Here is a 19,552-nt window from a genome sequence, read left to right as displayed (position 1 = left end):
CGCCCCCGGCCCGGCTCTGACTTGTTCCGCCACTGTCACTGATGTCACTGTTTGCGCTGCTTAACGACATCACATGACGTCCACCCACTTTCGCTAACTCCACCCAATGTGTCCACCCACTTCCAGCCAGCACGGTTCAGCGCGGTTGTAGTCGAAATGCAACTCCAACAGCCCCGCTCAGCCCGACTCAGCTCGACTCGGCACGGCACGGCACGGCTCAGCCGCATTTGTAGTGGAAAAGCGGCATATGTGTCAGCCCTGTGATGACCTGGCGACTTGTCCAGGGTGTACCCCGCCTTTCGCCCGTAGTCAGCTGGGATATGCTCCTGCGACCCTGTAGAAGGATAAAGCGGCTAGAGATAATGAGATGAGAAAAAAGCATGGATTTGATAAACTGGTCTCCTAACGAAATTGACACAGTTTCTGGGTTCGGGGGAACCCACCTGTCCTGCCGGAATGTCTGTGGAGGACATTGAACATATCTACCTATTCGGAACCATGATTACAGGACTTTTGCTGATTGGATTAGGCATTGCCCTGGTATATCGAGGAAATCAGACAATGGTAACAGCTGTTCAAAGCCCCACAAAGCTGCCCGATATGATTGGAGTGGTGGGCAAAGCTGTTGGCACTCGGACTGTGGACATTCAGAACTTTAACCACAAAATGGTTCAGAGCAGCTTTCAGCTTTGCAAAGAATATATATTTTGTATGGAATCAATTTTGTGCCAAAATGTTCATACAATACTTTTGAAATATCAAACAAAAACGACAAATCAAAATACAAAAAAAAAAAAAGTCAATTTTTTTAGACTGGCAAAAAAATTATTCGTGTAATCGTGCAAAATATCAGTCTATTACTCTTCAGAAACCTTTTATTTTTGTTCCGCGTCTTTCTCAGTTTTGTTTGACATAATTTATTTTGGTTGCGATTCCAGCTTTCTCGTTTGCGCTCCCTGACTTTTTGCTTGCAGTTTTGGCACAAACTTCATGTGTGGGTGGGCTGTCCAGGAATGCATTCCCATTGGGTAACTTGTGTTTGACTGACAGCTACGCTCAGCCATTCCCTACTCGGATTCTGGCGGACTGTTTGACAAGTGACTGATCCATTGACGGTAAACAAGGATCGAGTGGACTTCAGTGGTGACTATGATATTGAATTAATTCAACAAAGTGTAAGTGCGGGACAAATGTGTTGTATGTGTTGCAGTAGTGCACATTATGCAGGTGTTTCGTGGCAAGTCAAATGTTAGATTTAGCTCCACTACCCAATATAATAGCTGCCTTGCTAACATTAAACGCACCTGCATAATGTGTACTACTGCAACACATACAACACATTTGTCCCGCACTTACACTTTGTTGAATTAATTCAATATCATAGTCGCCACTGAAGTCCACTCGATCTTGTTTACCGTCAATGGATCGGTCACTCGTCAAACAGTCCGCCAGAATCCGAGTAGGGAATGGCTGAGCGTAGCTGTCAGTCAAACACAAGTTAGTCAATGGGAATGCATTCCTGGACAGCCCACCCATACGTGAAGTTTGTGCCAAAACTGCAAGCAAAAAGTCAGGGAGCGCAAACGAGAAAACTGGAATCGCAACCAAAATAAATTACATCAAACAAAACTGAGGAAGACACGTGTGTGACGGCCCTAGCAGGCTATTTGTAATTGTTCTCAGTTTTTACTACAGGTATTGCAGCTGTGGGCGTGTCGTCTTAACATCTAATTGGCAGCACCGGCGCGCAGTGTTGCCTTTCTATAGACCCTTTTCAGTCACGTGACCTTCGTAAACGCGACCACCATTTTGGACATGTAGCGGACTTCGGCTCGAATTGGTTTGAATGCAAGGAAGGCGACAAACGGAGAACATACAAGAAAAAGGAGCGAGATGCAGAAAACACCTTCGCTATCCAGCGACGTAGGGCATTTACAGGGCGAGCAGAGGGAGAAATAACAACAGTAACGACACATTAGCAACGCCGTACAGAAATAACGGTTTATGGCACAGACCCTTTCGGTTCTCGCTCATCTAGCTGCTACAATGACTGCTTAGACTGCAACAATAATACCTAACACACATTTAAGTATCCGTCGTAAAGACGTGAAACTCGTCGAGTGACGTGTGTTCATTGATAAGCTAACACAATCTAAAAGTAGACATACCATCACACTGCCCTGGCGCTGTGTACAGTTTACCTTCTACGGTTTGTGCACTCACTATTTGCCAACTTTCTCCAACCGTTGTGACAGATTACAGGGAACGGCCTGGATTTAAGAGACAAATACATGTTCCTCTTATTTTGAACACTTATTTGTAGGCAGTGCTTAATTTGTAAAGTGGGAGGTCCCGGAGCGCAGAGGATGAGCGGCTCCGGTGCGGAAAAAAAGAGGGGGGGAGGGGGGCGCGGCGCTGCGCTTCTGGGCATGTTTTGTAATAACACTGCAAATTAAGTTCATCTGCAGATATTTTGTGGATGTCGTTTCATGAGAGAAATCACCAACAAGACAGATATCAAAATCAGACATTAACACTAAATAAACTTGCATTTTTTTATTTAATTATTATTATTTTTTTGTTACATAGTCAAAAGAGGTGTCGGATCACCGGATCCAGTGTAAATAGCCGCCGGGGCCAACGCCCGAGGTTCCGGAGCGCGCTCCGGCTTGCTCCCCCTCAAATTAAGCGCTGTTTGTAGGACACTGCCTCTGATCTGTCCTACAGTCTACCAACAGCAAAGGAACACAACGCTAACTAATAGCTACTACAGAAGAACAAAGAGGTTACAATGGGTTATTTTAGCCTATTTGGTTACACACTCGCTGCCACAGAATGTTAACAGCAATGTAATGCCTTTTCTGGCTAATTTCGTCTTACCTCCAACAAAGTGGTCACTACACAAGCGTTGGTATGCCGCTATCCATCTTCTCCGTCGGTCAGCATCTACCGGGATCCGATAAAATGATAAACCTTGCCTTGTTTGTTGATGGTTACTACATCCAGGTGCACAACAATATAGTGGCATGATGGAAGTCTTGCTGAAAATAAACACTTTCTTTGCTGCCGTTCCTCAGTGCTGGCTGTGGTAAACTACTGGTAGTACACGTCCAAAATGGCGGCCGCGTTTGTCGTGACGTCACGTGAAAAGGGTTCATAAGTAGCGCCCTGCTGACGTTCCAGAGGAGAGGCTCCTTTGTTTTCTTTTTGGCTCGGCTTCTAACATCCAGGCGGCTGCTCTTTTTTCTCTCTTTGTGATTGTTGTTTAAATAAATGTAATTAATTGTGCGCACGTCTCCGTCCTCTTTTATTGCCAAGGTGTCCCCTAGGCCTTGACAATATGGGGGCTTGTCCTAAACAGCCGTAATTTCGTTGATTTCGGTTTTTTTTATTGGTTTTTTTTTTTGCAGTATGCCTGAATTGCCACTGAGTATTCTATTTTATTTGTGTGGCTGACTGCTCGCACAGTCTGCTTTTTGTGGGGGCATAGGGCGTGCGTTGCACTTAGTTTGGTTATGGTTTGTTTTTTTGTTTGTTTTGTATATTAATTTTTGTACACTCGTGTAATACCATCGGTTAATTTAGGCCCTTTTTCTGTTCATGTTTGGCTTATGAGTATCTTCCCTGGTAGGTATAGGAGACGCCTCTGGGGGTCTCATTTATTGTTTTGACCTGTGATGGTCGAACGGGGAAGGTAGGTAGAGCGATTTGTCTCGGGAGCACGTCCGGAGATTCGAGAGGCTGCAGTTTTGGAGTGTCTCGTTCTCCTGGTTTCAGGTGCGTAACAACCCCCTATCGGTACCTGTCGAAGACTAGGGTCTACGTAGGTTAGTTAATTTTTTTTTCTTCTTTTGTAGCTATAATAGATGGGGTTGTATCCTCATGGGTCTAATTTTGAACGGTGGGCGTAATTTGGGTGTCCGGGGGATTCTCAGTTTTTTTATTTTATTATTGGGTAGAATTTGTTTGGGGCGTTATTAGTGACCATGTCAGAAATGGACATTTTTGTTGCCACTCCCACTCGGGAGGCGTTTGATGCCTTCACTAAGGACCAGTTGATCCTCCTAGCTGAGCACTATGAAGTACCCTTGAGCAGTTATGATAAAAGGAGGAAGCCGGTGGTGAAAACACTTGTTCACGAGGAACTGGTGAAAAGAGAAATTTTGTCTCCAGTTCCCTTTGATGAATTAGTTTCCAGTGCCCTAACATTCGAACAGCAGAAAGAACTCTTGTTGCTCCAGCTTGATAATAGCAAGCAACATCTGAAGAAGCAAGAGTTTCTCGCTGAAAAAGGCAGGTTGGAACACGATATCGAGCTGGGGAAACAAGAGCTTGAACGAGAGAGATTGGCGCTTGAACGTATGCGTCTAGGCTTAATTGAAGAGGGTAAAATCGAGTCTGTCGTGAGTAATTACGACATTACGAAAAACATTCGGCTTTTGCCTAAATTCGATGAGTCCGACGTTGATACGTTTTTCAATCTCTTTGAGCGAGTGGCTGATCTGTATAATTGGAAGGATGCGACGCGCTGTTTACTGTTGCAATGTACTTTAAGCGGTCGAGCAGCGCAGGTTTATTTAGCGCTTGGCGCTCCTGATAACTGTACCTACTCGTGTGTTAAAAAAGCCGTATTGAAAGCGTATGAGTTGGTGCCGGAGGCATATCGCCAAAAATTCCGGGGTATGCATAAACAGTCCAGTCAAAGTTGTGTGGAATTCGCAGATGAGTTGTCCATTCACTTCAAGCGTTGGTGTACAGCCACGGAGGTTGAATCCCAGGAAGATTTGTCCAATCTGATCCTGGTTGAACAATTTAAAAATTGTCTTCCCGAAGACATTGCAACTTATGTAAGCGAACATCAGGTTGCAACTGTGTCCGAAGCCGCCGTTTTGGCCGACGATTATGCGCTGATCCACAAAACTAAGTTTCTGCACGCGCCAACAATCCGTAGTGATCGCACATACAGGGGTCGCCCAGTTCCGTATACAGTTGCCACTTCGCCCGTTAACCCTCGCTCTGGGTGTCCTTCGACCACCGTGGACCCCACTAGAACCTGTAACTATTGTCTTGGGGTGGGGCATTGGAAATTTGAGTGTGAGAAGTTGAAACGGAAAAATGGAAACAGATTTAGATGCCGCAAACCAGCTAGGGATGTAGTTCATCCTTCTGTGCTGGCGGTATCTACGTCTGGTCCACTTGGTTATAAACTTGGAAATAATTTCGAATCTAGTTTTACTCCTTTTATTTCATCTGGCTCTGTGTCACTAACTTCTAATGGTAAAAAGATGCCGATTAAAATATTAAGGGATACTGGTTCCGTTGAGTCTTTTATTTTACAATCGGTATTACCGTTTTCGTCCAAATCTGATTCTGGCCAATTTGTCTATGCACGTGGTATTGATATGAATGTGGTGTCTGTACCGTTACATAAAGTGTATATATCCTCAGGTTTAATCAACAGAGAAGTGTTGGTGGGAGTGCGGCCTGCGCTTCCATTATGGACCCTTTTCACGTGACGTCACAACAAACGCGGCCGCCATTTTGGACGTGTACTACCAGTAGTTTACCACAGCCAACAATGAGGAACGGCAGCAAAGAAAGTGTTTATTTTCAGCAAGACTTCCATCATGCCACTATATTGTTGTGCACCTGGATGTAGTAACCATCAACAAACAAGGCAAGGTTTATCATTTTATCAGATCCCGACGGAGAAGATGGATAGCGGCCATTAACAGATTGGCAGCCCTCGGCATACCAACGCTTGTGTAGTGACCACTTTGTTGGAGGTAAGACGAATAAAATTAGCCAGAAAAGGCATTACATTGCTGTTAACATTCTGTGGCGGCGAGTGTGTAACCAAATAGGTTAAAATAACCCATTGTAACCTCTTTGTTCTTCTGTAGTAGCTATTGTTGACTAGCTAATGTCAACAACATAGTAGCTGGTATGTTACTGTAGCAATGTTTACGTTCAGTCATTTGGATGACTGTTAAAACCTTTCAGTCTCAAGTTTTTCCTTTACTGCATGTACTAGTTTACTGTAATTATGATCCGGCAGCTATTTACACCGGATCCAGTGTAAATAGCTGCCGGAGCCAACGTCCGAGAATTAAGCAGCGCGCTCTGGCTTGCTCGCCCTCAAATTAAACAGCGCGCTCCGGCTTGCTCCCAGAGTGCTCCGGCCGAGGTTCCGGAGCTCGCTCTGGCTTGCTCGCCCTCAAATTAAGCAGCGCGCTCCGGCTTGCTCCGGAGCAAGCCGGAGCGCGCTGCTTAATTTGAGGGCGAGCAAGCCAGACCGCGCTGCTTAATTTGAGGGGGAGCAAGCTGGAGCGCGCTCCGGAACCTCGGCCGGAGCACTCCTGGAGCAAGCCGGAGCGCGCTCCGGAACCTCGGACGGAGCACTCCTGGAGCAAGCCGGAGCGCGCTCCGGAACCTCGGACGTTGGCATGTATGTGTATGGCGATGGGTTTTTAACGACATAGGTATACAGATCATGTGGGCCGAAGTCAGGTAAAGACGAGGGCTTCGTGTACTTCCGTACGTCAGTGAACAATCCTGGTGGAAGCAGGTAAACGTCGTTCTCTAAGCCTGCTCAATTTTTGCAAATACCTCTCCCTCTGCTCGCCCTGTAAATGCCCTACGTCGCTGGATGGTGAAGGTGTTTTCTGCATCTCGCTCCTTTTTCTTTTATGTTTTTCGTTTGTCGGCTTCCTCGCATTCAAACTGATTCGAGCCGAAGTCCACTACATGTCCAAAATGGCGGTCGCGTTTACGAAGGTCACGTGACTGAAAAGGGTCTATATGGGGTTTCAATGGTTTGGCCAAATCTTTGGTGTGGGCGGAGAGTTTGCCTCTAGAAGGTGAGGTTGCTTGGGAACCTAATCTACTGCCTTTTTGCGATGAGGAGCAGATTCCCTGTGAGTCACCAGTTTTGGTTGTAACGCGGGCTGCTGAGCATGCTGCGGTTCAGGCAGCTAGTGACAGTTCTGTGTTGTCACTATTAACTGGCTTGCCCAATTCCATCTCGCGTAAGCGGTTAATGGACGCACAGACAGCAGATACTTCATTACAACCTTTATTTGATAAAACCAACAGTGAGAGCGGGGATATTACCCCCGGCTACGTAATTAAAGAGGGAGTACTTTTGCGAAAACGTCTATCTTGTAGCGGTCTTGATTCTGTGTGGCAAGTAGTGGTACCATGCTCACTGCGTAAAATTGTTTTGACAACTGCTCACGATGATGCTGGTCATATGGGTGTCAAAAAGACGTATGACCGAATTGTTCGTCATTGTTATTGGCCTTGTATAAAACGTGATGTGGTATCTTATGTTAAGACCTGTCACGTATGCCAGTTAACTGGAAAACCAAACCAAATGCCTAAGCCTGTGCCACTTAGGCCGATTACACCTGCGCTTAAACCTTTTGAACATTTAGTGATAGACTGTGTTGGTCCGTTACCCCGTTCTAAGTCTGGTTGCATATATTTGCTTACTGTCATGTGCCAAGTAACACGGTACCCTGCCGCCTATCCATTGCGTTCTATTACAGTCAAGCCCGTAGTTAAAGCTTTATCTCAATTTATATCAATTTTTGGACTGCCCAAAATAAGTCAGACCGTGGTACCAACTTCATGTCTAAAACGTTTGCTCAGGTATTGCAGGTACTGAAGGTAAAGCATAATAAGTCCTCTGCTAGACATCCGCAGAGCCAAGGTGTGCTTGAAAGATTTAATCAGACGTACAAGTCTATGCTTCGAGCATACTGCGTTGAGTTAGGCAGGGACTGGGAGGATGGTCTCCCCTGGCTGCTTTTAGCGGTCAGGGAAGTGACACAGGTTAGTACTGGGTTTAGCCCTAATGAATTGGTTTTCAGACATGCGGTGAGAGGGCAGGTGTCAACACTGTTCGATGACTGTGTAACTAGTGAGCCACCCGAGTCATTGACTGGTTGTCAATGGGTTTCGAAGGCGTTTGTATCAGGCTGGCGCACTGGCTATGAAGCAGTTAAAAAAAGGCACAGTTAAAAATGAAACGGATCTATGACCGGAAAACCAAAGTTCGTTCGTTTACAACTGGGGATAAGATGATGGTCCTTTTGCCAGTAGTTCATTCTCCCTTCCAAGCCAGGTTCACTGGTCCTTATGAAATTCTGCGATGTGAGAGGAATGACAATTACATAGTATCCACGCCAGACCGGAAAAGGCGTACGCAATTGTCATGTCAACTTACTTAAGCCTTACTATGATCGTGATTGTGTTTTAAAAGTCCCAAACATTTCCAGTTCTGCCCTTAGTCCAGTGGTGGCGGCACTGGATGGGGCCAGCGCCGCTTGTCCTACATCTTCCGTCGCACCTGCTCCGGTAGTGGCAGCATTGGAGGAGGTTGCGGTCTGTGAACCTGACGATGCGGTGCTGCTGGGTAAACTCAATAACTCAGAGTCACTGGCTAATTTACCTCTGTTATTGAGTCATTTGTCACCAGATCAGGCTTTGGAGTTAAGTGCGTTAATTAGAGAATTTCCATCGTTGTTTGAGGATACACCGTCGCAGACAAATTGGATCAGTCATGATATTGATGTTGGGGATGCTGCCCCAGTTAGGCAACATTTCTATAGAGTGTCGGGTGAGAGGCGACAACTCTTAGAAAATGAGGTGCGGTATTTGTTGGACAATGGGTTGGCTGAAAAGTCGTGGTCTAGCTGGACCAGTCCTTGTATTTTGGTTAAGAAAGCGAATGGGGGTAACCGCTTTTGCACGGATTATCGGAAATTAAATACTGTAACAAAGCCTGATTCATTCCCACTTCCTCGTATGGAGGATTGTGTGGATGAAATTGGTTCAGCAGAGTTTGTTACAAAAATAGACTTGTTGAAAGGGTACTGGCAGATACCGTTGACTAAGCGCGCCGGTGAGGTGTCCTCGTTTATTACACCTAGCGGCTTGTATTCATACAAAGTGATGCCATTTGGCTTAAGAAACGCAGCCGCCACGTTTCAAAGATTAATGCATCAAGTTGTAGTGAATTTGGAGGGTTGTACAGTTTACTTGGATGACGTGGTAATATTTAGTGATACTTGGGAGTCACATCTTGACCGTCTCCGTCAGTTGTTTACCCACCTTGCCCAGGCCAATCTCACTGTCAATCTGGCGAAGTGTGAGTTCGCCAGGGCAACAGTGACTTATTTGGGCAAGGCTGTTGGTCAGGGTTTTGTTTGTCCGGTGCGCGCTAAGGTCCTCGCCATAGATGCCTTTCCTCCTCCATCTAATAGGCGTGAACTTATGAGGTTCCTTGGCATGATCGGTTATTACCGAGTTTTTGTTCCAACTTTTCCTCCGTGGTGGTACCGTTGACGGCCTTGCTGAAAAAGGGTCGCTCATTCGTTTGGACGTCTGCCTGTCAGTCTGCGCTTGAGAAAGCAAAGTCTCTCCTCACTTCTGCGCCTCTTCTTGCAGCTCCTCAAATGAATAGATCGTTTAAGCTGCAAGTAGACGCGAGTAAGGTCGGTGCTGGCGCCGTCTTACTGCAAGATGATGATGCCGTTGAACGCCCGGTTTGCTATTTTTCGAGGAAGTTCAATTCTTACCAACTAAATTACTCGATTATAGAAAAGGAAGCCCTAGCTTTGATTTGGGCTTTGCAAACATTTGAAGTATACCTTGGAGGTAGTACGACACCCATTGTTGTATTTTGTGATCATAACCCACTTGTTTTTCTTAATTCCCTCCAAAACCCGAACGCACGTTTAATGCGTTGGAGTTTATTTCTCCAGCCCTATAACCTTCAGATTATTCATATCAAGGGCAAGGCTAACGTGACAGCGGACGCGCTGTTGCGTGTTCCTGCCCCCTAGTGTTTGTGTGAGTAATGTGTTATTCTGTTGTCTATTTTTCAGGGCCCGGAATTCTGGACAGCAGTTTATAGGTTGGGTAAACTCAACATTTTTGGTTGGTAATTTGGATGGGATAAATTATTAGAAAAATTGTATTGGTAAATTGTGTGTATGAGATTTGGAATTGTTATATTGAATAGTGTAATTGAATTTATTGAATACTGATTTAAGTATTCAAGTTGATGTTTTTAATGATTTGAGCAGTTGCTGACGTTGTTCGTTAATCCTCTTTGGTCCCCACATTGTTTGTGATCCTGGAGGATCCCTTTTATGGGGGGGGGGGGGGGTGACGGCCCTAGCGGGCTATTTGCAATTGTTCTCAGTTTTTACTACAGGTATTGCAGCTGTGGGCGTGTCGTCTTAACATCTAATTGGCAACACCGGCGCGGAGTGTTGCCTTTCTATAAGTAGTGCCCTGCTGACGTTCCAGAGGAGAGGCTCCTTTGTTTTCTTTTTGGCTCGGCTTCTAACATCCAGGCGGCTGCTCTTTTTTTCTCTTTGATTGTTCTTTTATTGCCAAGGTGTCCCCTAGGCCTTGACATGGAACAAAAATAAAAGGTTTCTGAAGAGTAATAGACTGATTTTGCACAATTACACGAATAATTTGTTTGCCAGTCTGAAAAAATTGACTTTTTTTTTGTATTTTGATTTGTCATTTTTGTTTGATATTTCAAAAGTATTGTATGAACATTTTGGCACAAAATTGATTCCATAATTTCGGAGACCAAATGGAATTGAATTGAACAGAATGGACGATATGGACGTGTAAAGACTGCGTCTGTTCGAAAGACCAAACAATCTCTATCTTATCGACATTCGGCTCCCTGAACAGCACCGGCCTCGATCAAGGCCGTTGCTGGGGCAACATTTCCCCCAGAAGGTCACTGCTGGGAGACACTCTCGCATTCCTTCCTCAATTTTCCACGGTCGCTGTTTTTCACCCCCAGTGTGACAAGTGGGTGCGTGACCAGCGCCGCTTGCATGGCTGCAGGAATGGATGGCTGCTTGCTTGTGCTGGGTTACCTCTACCTCCTCCCCTCCTCAAGTCCCATGTTTTAAAGTGTACTTGTGTTATTGTGTGCTTGTGCGGAGGTTTTTAAATGCTCCCACACTGTACTCCTGATAGGAGCATAGTGTGTGTGGGGGGGTGTTCTTTTTTCCTCATCTTTCCTCATGTTACTACTGTGTTTCTCTTTTATCCCTGTCTTCCTGTCCTGTTCCCCCTCTGTAAGGACAGGTTGATGGTCAATTTCACTGGTAACAGTGATGATAAAGGGTTCATTCATTATCTCTAGCCGCTTTATCCTGTCCTACAGGGTCGCAGGCAAGCTGGAGCCTATCCCAGCTGACTATGGGCGAAAGGCGGGGTACACCCTGGACAAGTCTCCAGGTCATCACAGGGCTGACACATAGACACAGACAACCATTCACACTCACATTCACACCTACGGTCAATTTAGTCACCAGTTAACCTAACCTGCATGTCTTTGGACTGTGGGAGAAACCGGAGCACCCGGAGGAAACCCACGCGGACACGGGGAGAACATGCAAACTCTGCACAGAAAGGCCCTCGTTGGCCACGGGGCTCGAACCCGAACCTTCTTGCTGTGAAGTGACAGCGCTAACCACTACACCACCGTGCCACCCTCAGCAGTCATAATAAGGGACTACTGTATTTCCCTCTGCCTTAACAACCTGTTCAACAATCCTGTATATTGGCTGTTTCCAATGGTGGCCAACAATGTGCTATAAATACAGGAAGGAAGAAAAAAAAACCAGATGCCTCAAACATGCAACACATACACATGGTTTTCTGGTTTTATCCTACAAGATACGAGTATCTTGATCTTGGTGGGTTCTAGTAGCAAGGCCAGAAATTGAACAGCGCGTGGGCCTGGGTAAAACAGGGTGGAGACACATTTGAAAAGAAAATATCAGCAGTTAGGTGGCATGGTGGTGTAGTGGTTAGCACTGTCACTTCACAGCAAGAAAGTCCTGGGTTCGAGCCCAGTGGCCGGCAAGGGCCTATCTGTGTGGAGTTTGCATGTTCTCCCCATGTCTGTGTGGGTTTCCTCTGGGTGCTCTGGTTTCCCCCACAGTCCAAAGACATGCAGGTTAGGATAATTGGTGGCTCTAAATTGACCGTAGGTGTGAATGAGTGTGAATGGTTGTTTGTCTCTGTGTCGGCCCTGCGATACCCTGGTGACTTGTCCAGGGTGTACCCTGCCTCTCGACCATAGTCAGCTGGGATAGGCTCCAGCTTGCTTGCAACCCTGTAGAACAGGATAAGCGGCTACAGATAATGGATGGATGGATGGATGTCAGCAGTTAAATGATTCAAGTGGTTTGTTCATTTTCCAGTTCCTCAAAAATGTCAGTTTCACACACAGGCACACAGATATTTCCCAATCTATAGGCTTATAAAATAGTTCATGAAAACTTTTTATAGTGTCAAAAGGAAAATGGTTAATGATCTGAAGAGATGGGGCTCTCTCCAAGTCTCTATGCAAGACAGAATCTAAACCATTGAAATGAATATCTTGCCTTTTGATATTTTCTGTTGTTACTGTAAGCTGACATGAGGCCTTGTGGTTCCAAAGCTCAATTTTTACCACTGCTTTCCAAATTAGACTATTGCAGCCAGGGCCGCTAACAGCTTTGGCTGGGCCCGGGACAAAATGCTCTGAATGGGCCCCCCTGGCCAACCCACACACACACACACACCTCTCTTATCCCAGTCTCTACTCACTCCAACCCTTAAATGACAGGTATTCAAAAGCCATTCAACTGGTTCACTGAATCTTTCCCCCCTGTACTGTAACGGAATAAGCGGTTACTGTTATTTTGTATCCTTTAACCGAACGCCATTAAATGTATTCCGTTACGCCCCAAGCCTGCATGCGACAGCCCCCACAATGCCTTCCTAAACTCGTGGATAGTCTACTATAATCACGCGATTGGGGTGCTCTTGAAGGAGCAGTGATGGACGGGGGATTTCGGGCAGGGCTGGGGGCGAACATAGTATACTGTGCGTGCATACTGTCCAGTGTGAAAAGCAGAGAAGAACACACTGCTCGAGAAGCGGCGGGATATGATTGCGGGCTAATGTGAATATTCTTAGCTTCAGTCAGATATATGAAACACAATGTTATTAAGCCGTTGTGGTTATGAAATGATTCAATGCCCTGTGCGTTTGATATGGTGTTCAGTGTTCACTCTCCCCTCGTTTGTAACATGAATTGCGTGCCGCGCATGCCTTGGTTGGGGTTACTTTATGGGGCTGGAAAAAGTTGGCTGTGTCTTACCTGGCTCATACATGTCAACCTTTGGTCAATCAAACCTGTATAACCAACCTCCAAAATCCATATTTCCCTTATAAAATCCGTATAAGATGCAAATTAACATAATTTACCTAAAATTTGAATGATAATTAACAATATGTCCCAGTTACTTTTTATTCAATATTAATAACAATAAACCTTCAGAATGAATACAAAGCTCCAATGTTTGACAAAAACACAGTGTTATCAGCGTAGTTACGAAGGAAATACTTCGTTGTTTGGAGACAGGTTTCACCGAGCGGCTATTATGCGCGAGACTTCATATTAGCCACAAAGTCAGGAAAATCTGTTCGTAAAATTACATTATAATGACCAAATACAATGAAAAGTATTTTTCCAGTCTCACCTGTGAAAGGTAATCCCATGTGATCTCGTTTGGACGGTAAACCTGTTGGTACAGTTAAACGCAGCACATGAATGAGGCATCTTTATTCTCGGCTACTGTCTAGACGCTATACCAGACACGGTTGAAGAATCTCCACTTTGCCACATCCAATATGGTGGCGAGGATGACGTATGATTCTACGCAGAAGGCGGCATCTATGTTTGTACAGTATGTCTATGACTTCACGGTTGGCGGGATTCTCGCAATGCGGTGTGCGCATGATCAAAAGTGGAACGAAGTCTCGCTACCACAAGATAACGCGCGATTTCATAAGACTCTTTACTGGCTGTCTGTGGTGTACAGTACGTTTGTAAATGTTATGCGCTCTTTTATCATCATGGGAATTGATTATAGCTCTAAATAAATATTGAAGTTTTTTTTAAAGAATCCGTATAACCAGGGTGCGATTTGTCAAAAAACCAGAAGGGGGATGGTTTTTTTTTTTAATCATGAAACGTCACAAAATTAAGGTAACAATAGGCTAACAGCTCAATAACATCCGATGATATCAAATGAATAACACTAAATGAAAACAAACACTAAACCAGAGATAGTAAATTCATCTTCCTATCTCTCTGACTAAATACACGAACACTAACACACAACAAAGTTCGCATTGCTTGTCGCGTTGCTGTGATGTTTCTCTCCCTCCGGATTAAATGGACAGTGACTCGAAAATCACTAAAATACATGAATACTAAATGAACAGTTTGCTCTGATGGCGCAGTTCATGTGGCCTTTTCTGCTTTCCCGTCGGTGCGCTATCCGCCGCGTTTCGCCCTTCTTTAATCCACATTTCTGCGAATTTCTCAGCAGGGAAGGAACGCACGTCTGACCCATTGACCGCGAGGAAAAGAAGGCTGTCAGTGTGGATACATTCATTCTGTTGCGCTCATCAATAAGGATGTGATTCATGGCGCTAAATCCACGTTCACACTCTGGATATTGTTATTATCTACAATGTATCTATTTGCTGGGGACGTTCGTGAACATCAAAGCTGCCACTTCAGGTCATTTTGAAAGTGAGTGCAATGTAGACCATAGAAAACTGTGTCACAACATGCCTGTCATGTCAACTTTTTTTTTGGTTTGTTTGTTTTATTGATGGGGTTGTCCCCGAGGATTTTTTTTCAGCAGAGATAAAAACCAGAGGGGGGGATGATCCCCACCATCCCCCCCAGCAAATCGCACCCAGCGTATAACTTTATTTGTACGCCCATATACTACATTTATTGAATCAAATCCGTATAAAATACGGACATTCTGTATAGGTTGACATGTATGCTGGCTCAGCTGCCCCACTGCCTTTGCTAGTACCTGCTGCATCATCCGAATCTTTTTTTAAATATTTATGCAGTGAGCCCCTGAGTCTCTTGGTTTCTTCCTCTATTTTTCTCTCTTCTTTTCTTTTCTGTGCTCCTGACTTGTGCATGTTGGCAAATGGCACGCACGCTGATTGTCGAAGCGCTATGATCGAACGATGTCGTTTTTTTCCCCTTAATCAAAGAGTCAGACCAAACCATTTTTGCATTAGGGGTGGTAGGGGGTTCTTGACGCCTTTTTCAAAGACAATAAAGGCAAAAGACCTAGAAATCATTTATTGAATGCAAATAATAAATTGCAAATCAACACATTTTGAAATGAAATAAAATAATTTAATCGCAACTTCATGAGAGCCCAGTTCTGCCCCCCCCCCATTCCTGGGCCCGGGACAACATACCCGTTTGTCCCCCCCTGTCGGTGGGCCTGATTGCAGCTATGAAGACACTATGATTCACAAGTTCTATGGTGGCTAAGAGAGGTGGTACATGTAAAACCACACAGATGAGACGACTAATTGACAGAGATATTTGTTTGGCATGCTTGTAACCTTCTTTCAGTTAAATCCTTGAAACTTATTGTCACACTATCTTTGTGGGTGGTGGAACACTGAAGCACTGGGACAGGTGTGTTACTTGCAGGGAAAATTTTATTCATGCTTTTCAGCTTTAAGTGCTGTTTTTCTTACACACACACAAACATGGCATGCAGGGAAGCTCCCTCCATGTAAGCCCCCAGCTGTCTGTCACTGCAAGATACACACACATGCACCATTAATTTGACACAGATGTGATTGTTTTGCCACTCACCTTCCCCAGCCTCATTCTCCATTTACAAACTGGCGCTCAGCCACGCCCCCATTGCCACACTTATCTTTGCTCATTTATCCGCTCTCTGTTTTTCATAAGGCAATCCTGATCAGTAATTTTCCATCACCCCTTGAAGCTACCCTATCACATCCAGAAAACTCAGCTTCCTGAAATTACATTTTCCAATCATATCCTTACAAAACGCTCTTGAAAGTGGATATGTACTCATGGTTGTCTTTCAGGAAACCGAGAAACATCTCTGAACAGCTCTCTCTGAGTCAGTGACTGTCACTCCCCGATCCGTGAGGCAGAGGACTTACATTTCTAGATCACTCATACTTTGTCAGTTCAACTTTGTTCAGTACAGACAAATAAAAAAATTGTCACTCACCCTATACAGGCATAGGACAAAGAAATATCCAGCTTCATTATGGAAATATCATAGTTAACTCTGTTGATGTTTGGGGAAAAAAACTGAAAAAATACTATGTGTAACAAGTGTATTTCACAAAAGCGCTCCATTATGGAATAGTTATCACTTTCAGTTAGGTGGGAAACCAATTGTATTTCCCCTGTGGGCTCATAAAATAATCTCTATTTTCGGTGATTTGATTGATGATACTGTACTGTGTGTGTTTCAAGAATATGATCTGTCAGGTACCTCCTACATCCTCTATCTGTGGCTGAGATCTGCAATGAAAGCATATACAGTGGTGCTTGAAAGTTTGTGAACCCTTTAGAATTTCCTATATTTCTGCATAAATATGACCTAAAACATCATCAGATTTTCACACAAGTCCTAAAAGTAGATAAAGAGAACCCAGTTAAACAAATGAGACAAAAATATTGTACTTGGTCATTTATTTATTGAGGAAAATGATCCAATATTACATATCTGTGAGTGGCAAAAGTATGTGAACCTCTAGGATTAGCAGTTAATTTGAAGGTGAAATTAGAGTCAGGTGTTTTCAATCAATGGGATGACATATATTTTAAGTTCGTTTCTTAGACAAGTATATTTTTTTAAGTTTGTTACCTTGTTAACAGTTTCGGCGAGAATCTCCCGCCTTCTTCAGAAACAGTCACCAGATGTCGAGTGGTGACGTGCCTTATCAGCTGATGTTGCCATCCTGGAGGAGCGACCTGACAGCAGGAGGCGTGGACTACCTGTCAAATTGGGCGGGACGTTCACGCCTCCTGCACGCAACATCAGCTGATAAGGCACGTCACCACTCGACATCTGGTGACTGTTTCTGAAGAAGGCGGGAGATTCTCGCCGAAACTGTTAACAAGGTAACAAACTTAAAAAATATACTTGTCTAAGAAACGAACTTAAAATATTTGCAATAGTTAGACATAATGAACATCCACTACGTAATGGGATGACAATCGGGTGTGAGTAGGCACCCTGTTTTATTTAAAGAACAGGGATCTATCAAAGTCTGATCTTCACAACACATGTTTGAGGAAGTGTATCATAGCACGAACAAAGGAGATTTCTGAGGACCTCAGAAAAAGCGTTGTTGATGCTCATCAGGCTGGAAAAGGTTACAAAACCATCTCTAAAGAGTTTGGACTCCACTAATCCACAGTCAGACAGACTGTGTACAAATGGAGGAAATTCAAGACCATTGTTACCCTCCCCAGGAGTGGTCGACCAACAAAGATCATTCCAAGAGCAAGGTGTGTAATAGTCGGTGAGGTCACAAAGGACCTCAGGGTAACTTCTAAGCAACTGAAGGCCTCTCTCACATTGGTTAATGTTAATGTTCATGAGTTCACCATCGGGAGAACACTGAACAACAATAGTGTGTATAGCAGGGTTGCAAGGAGAAAGCCACTGCTCTCCAAAAAGAACATTGCTGCTCATCTGCAGTTTGCTAAAGATCACATAGAGAAGCCAGAAGGCTATTGGAAAAATGTTTTGTGGACAGATGAGACCAAAATAGAACTTTTTGGTTTAAATGAGAAACGTTATGTTTGGAGAAAGGAAAACACTGCATTCCAGCATAAGAACCTTATCCCATCTGTGAAACGTGCTGGTGGTAGTATCATGGTTAGGGCCTGTTTTGCCAGGACAGCTTGCCATCATTGAGGGAACAATGAATTCTGAATTACATCAGCGAATTATAAAGGGAAATGTCAGGACATCTGTCCATGAACTGAATCTCAAGAGAAGGTGGGTCATGCAGCAAGACAACAACCCTAAGCACACAAGTCGTTCTACCAAAGAATGGTTAAAGAAAAATAAAGTTAATGTTTTGGAATGGCCAAGTCAAAGTCCTGACCTTAATCCAATCGAAATGTTGTGGAAGGACCTGAAGCGAGCAGTTCATGTGAGGAAACCCACCAGCATCCCAGAGTTGAAGTTGTTCTCTACAGAGGAATGGGCTAAAATTCCTCCAAGCCGGTGTGCAGGACTGATCAACAGTTACCGAAAATCTTTAGTTGCAGTTATTTCTGCACAAGGGGGTCACACCAGATACCGAAAGCAAATGTTCACATACTTTTGCCACTCACAAATATGCAATATTAAATCATTTTCCTCAATAAATAAATGACCAAGTATAATATTTTTGTCTCATTTGTTTAACTGGGTTCTCTTTATCTACTTTTAGGACTTGTGTGAAAATCTGATGATGTTTTAGGTCATATTTATGCAGAAATACAGAAAATTCTAAAGGGTTCACAAACTTTCAAGCACCACTGTAGGGTACCCTGGAGTCAATCCACCCCTTGGAGTCAAAGCACCCCTTGCAGAAATGGGTCAGACCAATACAGGGTTCTAGAGGGAAGGTGACACACATTTATAATGCTCTATTTCACCAGAACTCTAAGGAATGTGCAGTAGAAAGGATGTGGGGAACGATCCTGAACAGAAATGGTCTCGAACCATTAGGGAAAACTGTATAGGAAAATGAAGTAGTGTCTCCAGAAAATCTTGCACATCAACCCATAAATATCAAATAAATACCCCTTTAAAACATTTTAAATTGAAACTAGTCTCACAGCCTGACTGCACACGCTGCCTAGATCAGGCAATTGGAACAACAGTGCACATGTTTTGGGAGAGTATACCAATCAGACTCTTCTGGAAAGATGTATTTTTTACAATCTCATAATTACTTGACACCAACATACAACCCAATCCCTGCATGTCCCCACATATTGATAATAAATGTACAAACAATTTCTCTCTCTCTTTCTCTCTCTCTCTTCCTAAGAAAGACACATAAATACATAAATAGACTGGCAGTAATAAGACAAATGAGAATCACCTGTCTGAACACACACGCAGTGTTTTTTGTATTATCTTGTTCCACACCTGCATTTCTTACAAATGTGTCATTTTTAAGGCTGACTGCTTACAACAGCCCCTTACAACATGACTACTGTGGGAGAAGGTACAATAGAAATAGCAGCTCTGGGGAGACCATTTCAACTGGGAATGCTGTATGACTGCAGAAAAGATGCAATCGTACCAGGTAAAACAATTTGTAACTCATTGTGATTCAGCTCTTTTACTGAATACTGGTCTGTTTAATATAATGCCACTGTATGACACCGTATGATCTGTGTAACAGGATATCCAAAAATAACTGTAAGTAATTGATGATTTGAGCACCTGAGCTGTGATTAGCTTTAAAGTTAACAGGCTACTGTTGTAATAGCTACGGTAGTAGTAACAAGCGAGCAACACTTCTAACTCTAGATGTTAGTTAACTACTTAAACACTAACTTTTTCCATTTTAATTACATACTTTTTATGTTTTGGATTTTTCTGCCCCAGAAAGATATTTGTTTCAA

General features: G+C 44.0%; 1 protein-coding gene across 6 annotated transcripts in view; it reads left to right on the top strand.

Annotated features, from left to right (window-relative positions):
* Positions 1-19,552, top strand: part of LOC132875716 (uncharacterized) — a 149,961-nt gene that overhangs the window by 1,917 nt on the left and 128,492 nt on the right. For 4 of the 6 annotated variants that reach the window (XM_060912695.1, XM_060912698.1, XM_060912699.1 and 1 more), the window contains exon 2: positions 19,102-19,230. In XM_060912695.1, coding sequence (XP_060768678.1) covers positions 19,131-19,230 — 100 coding nt within the window. In that variant the 5' untranslated portion in view covers positions 19,102-19,130. Of the gene's footprint in view, positions 1-5,448; positions 5,787-14,432; positions 14,639-19,101; positions 19,231-19,552 lie in introns of all 6 variants that reach the window. The other 2 variants (XM_060912697.1, XM_060912696.1) reach the window with 2 other exon arrangements.

The sequence above is a fragment of the Neoarius graeffei genome, chromosome 28, assembly GCF_027579695.1.
Source record: "Neoarius graeffei isolate fNeoGra1 chromosome 28, fNeoGra1.pri, whole genome shotgun sequence".
NCBI classification, from domain to species: domain Eukaryota; kingdom Metazoa; phylum Chordata; class Actinopteri; order Siluriformes; family Ariidae; genus Neoarius; species Neoarius graeffei.
The sequence above is the reverse complement of the archived record's forward strand: the minus strand, read 5'-3'. Positions and strand labels throughout refer to the sequence as shown.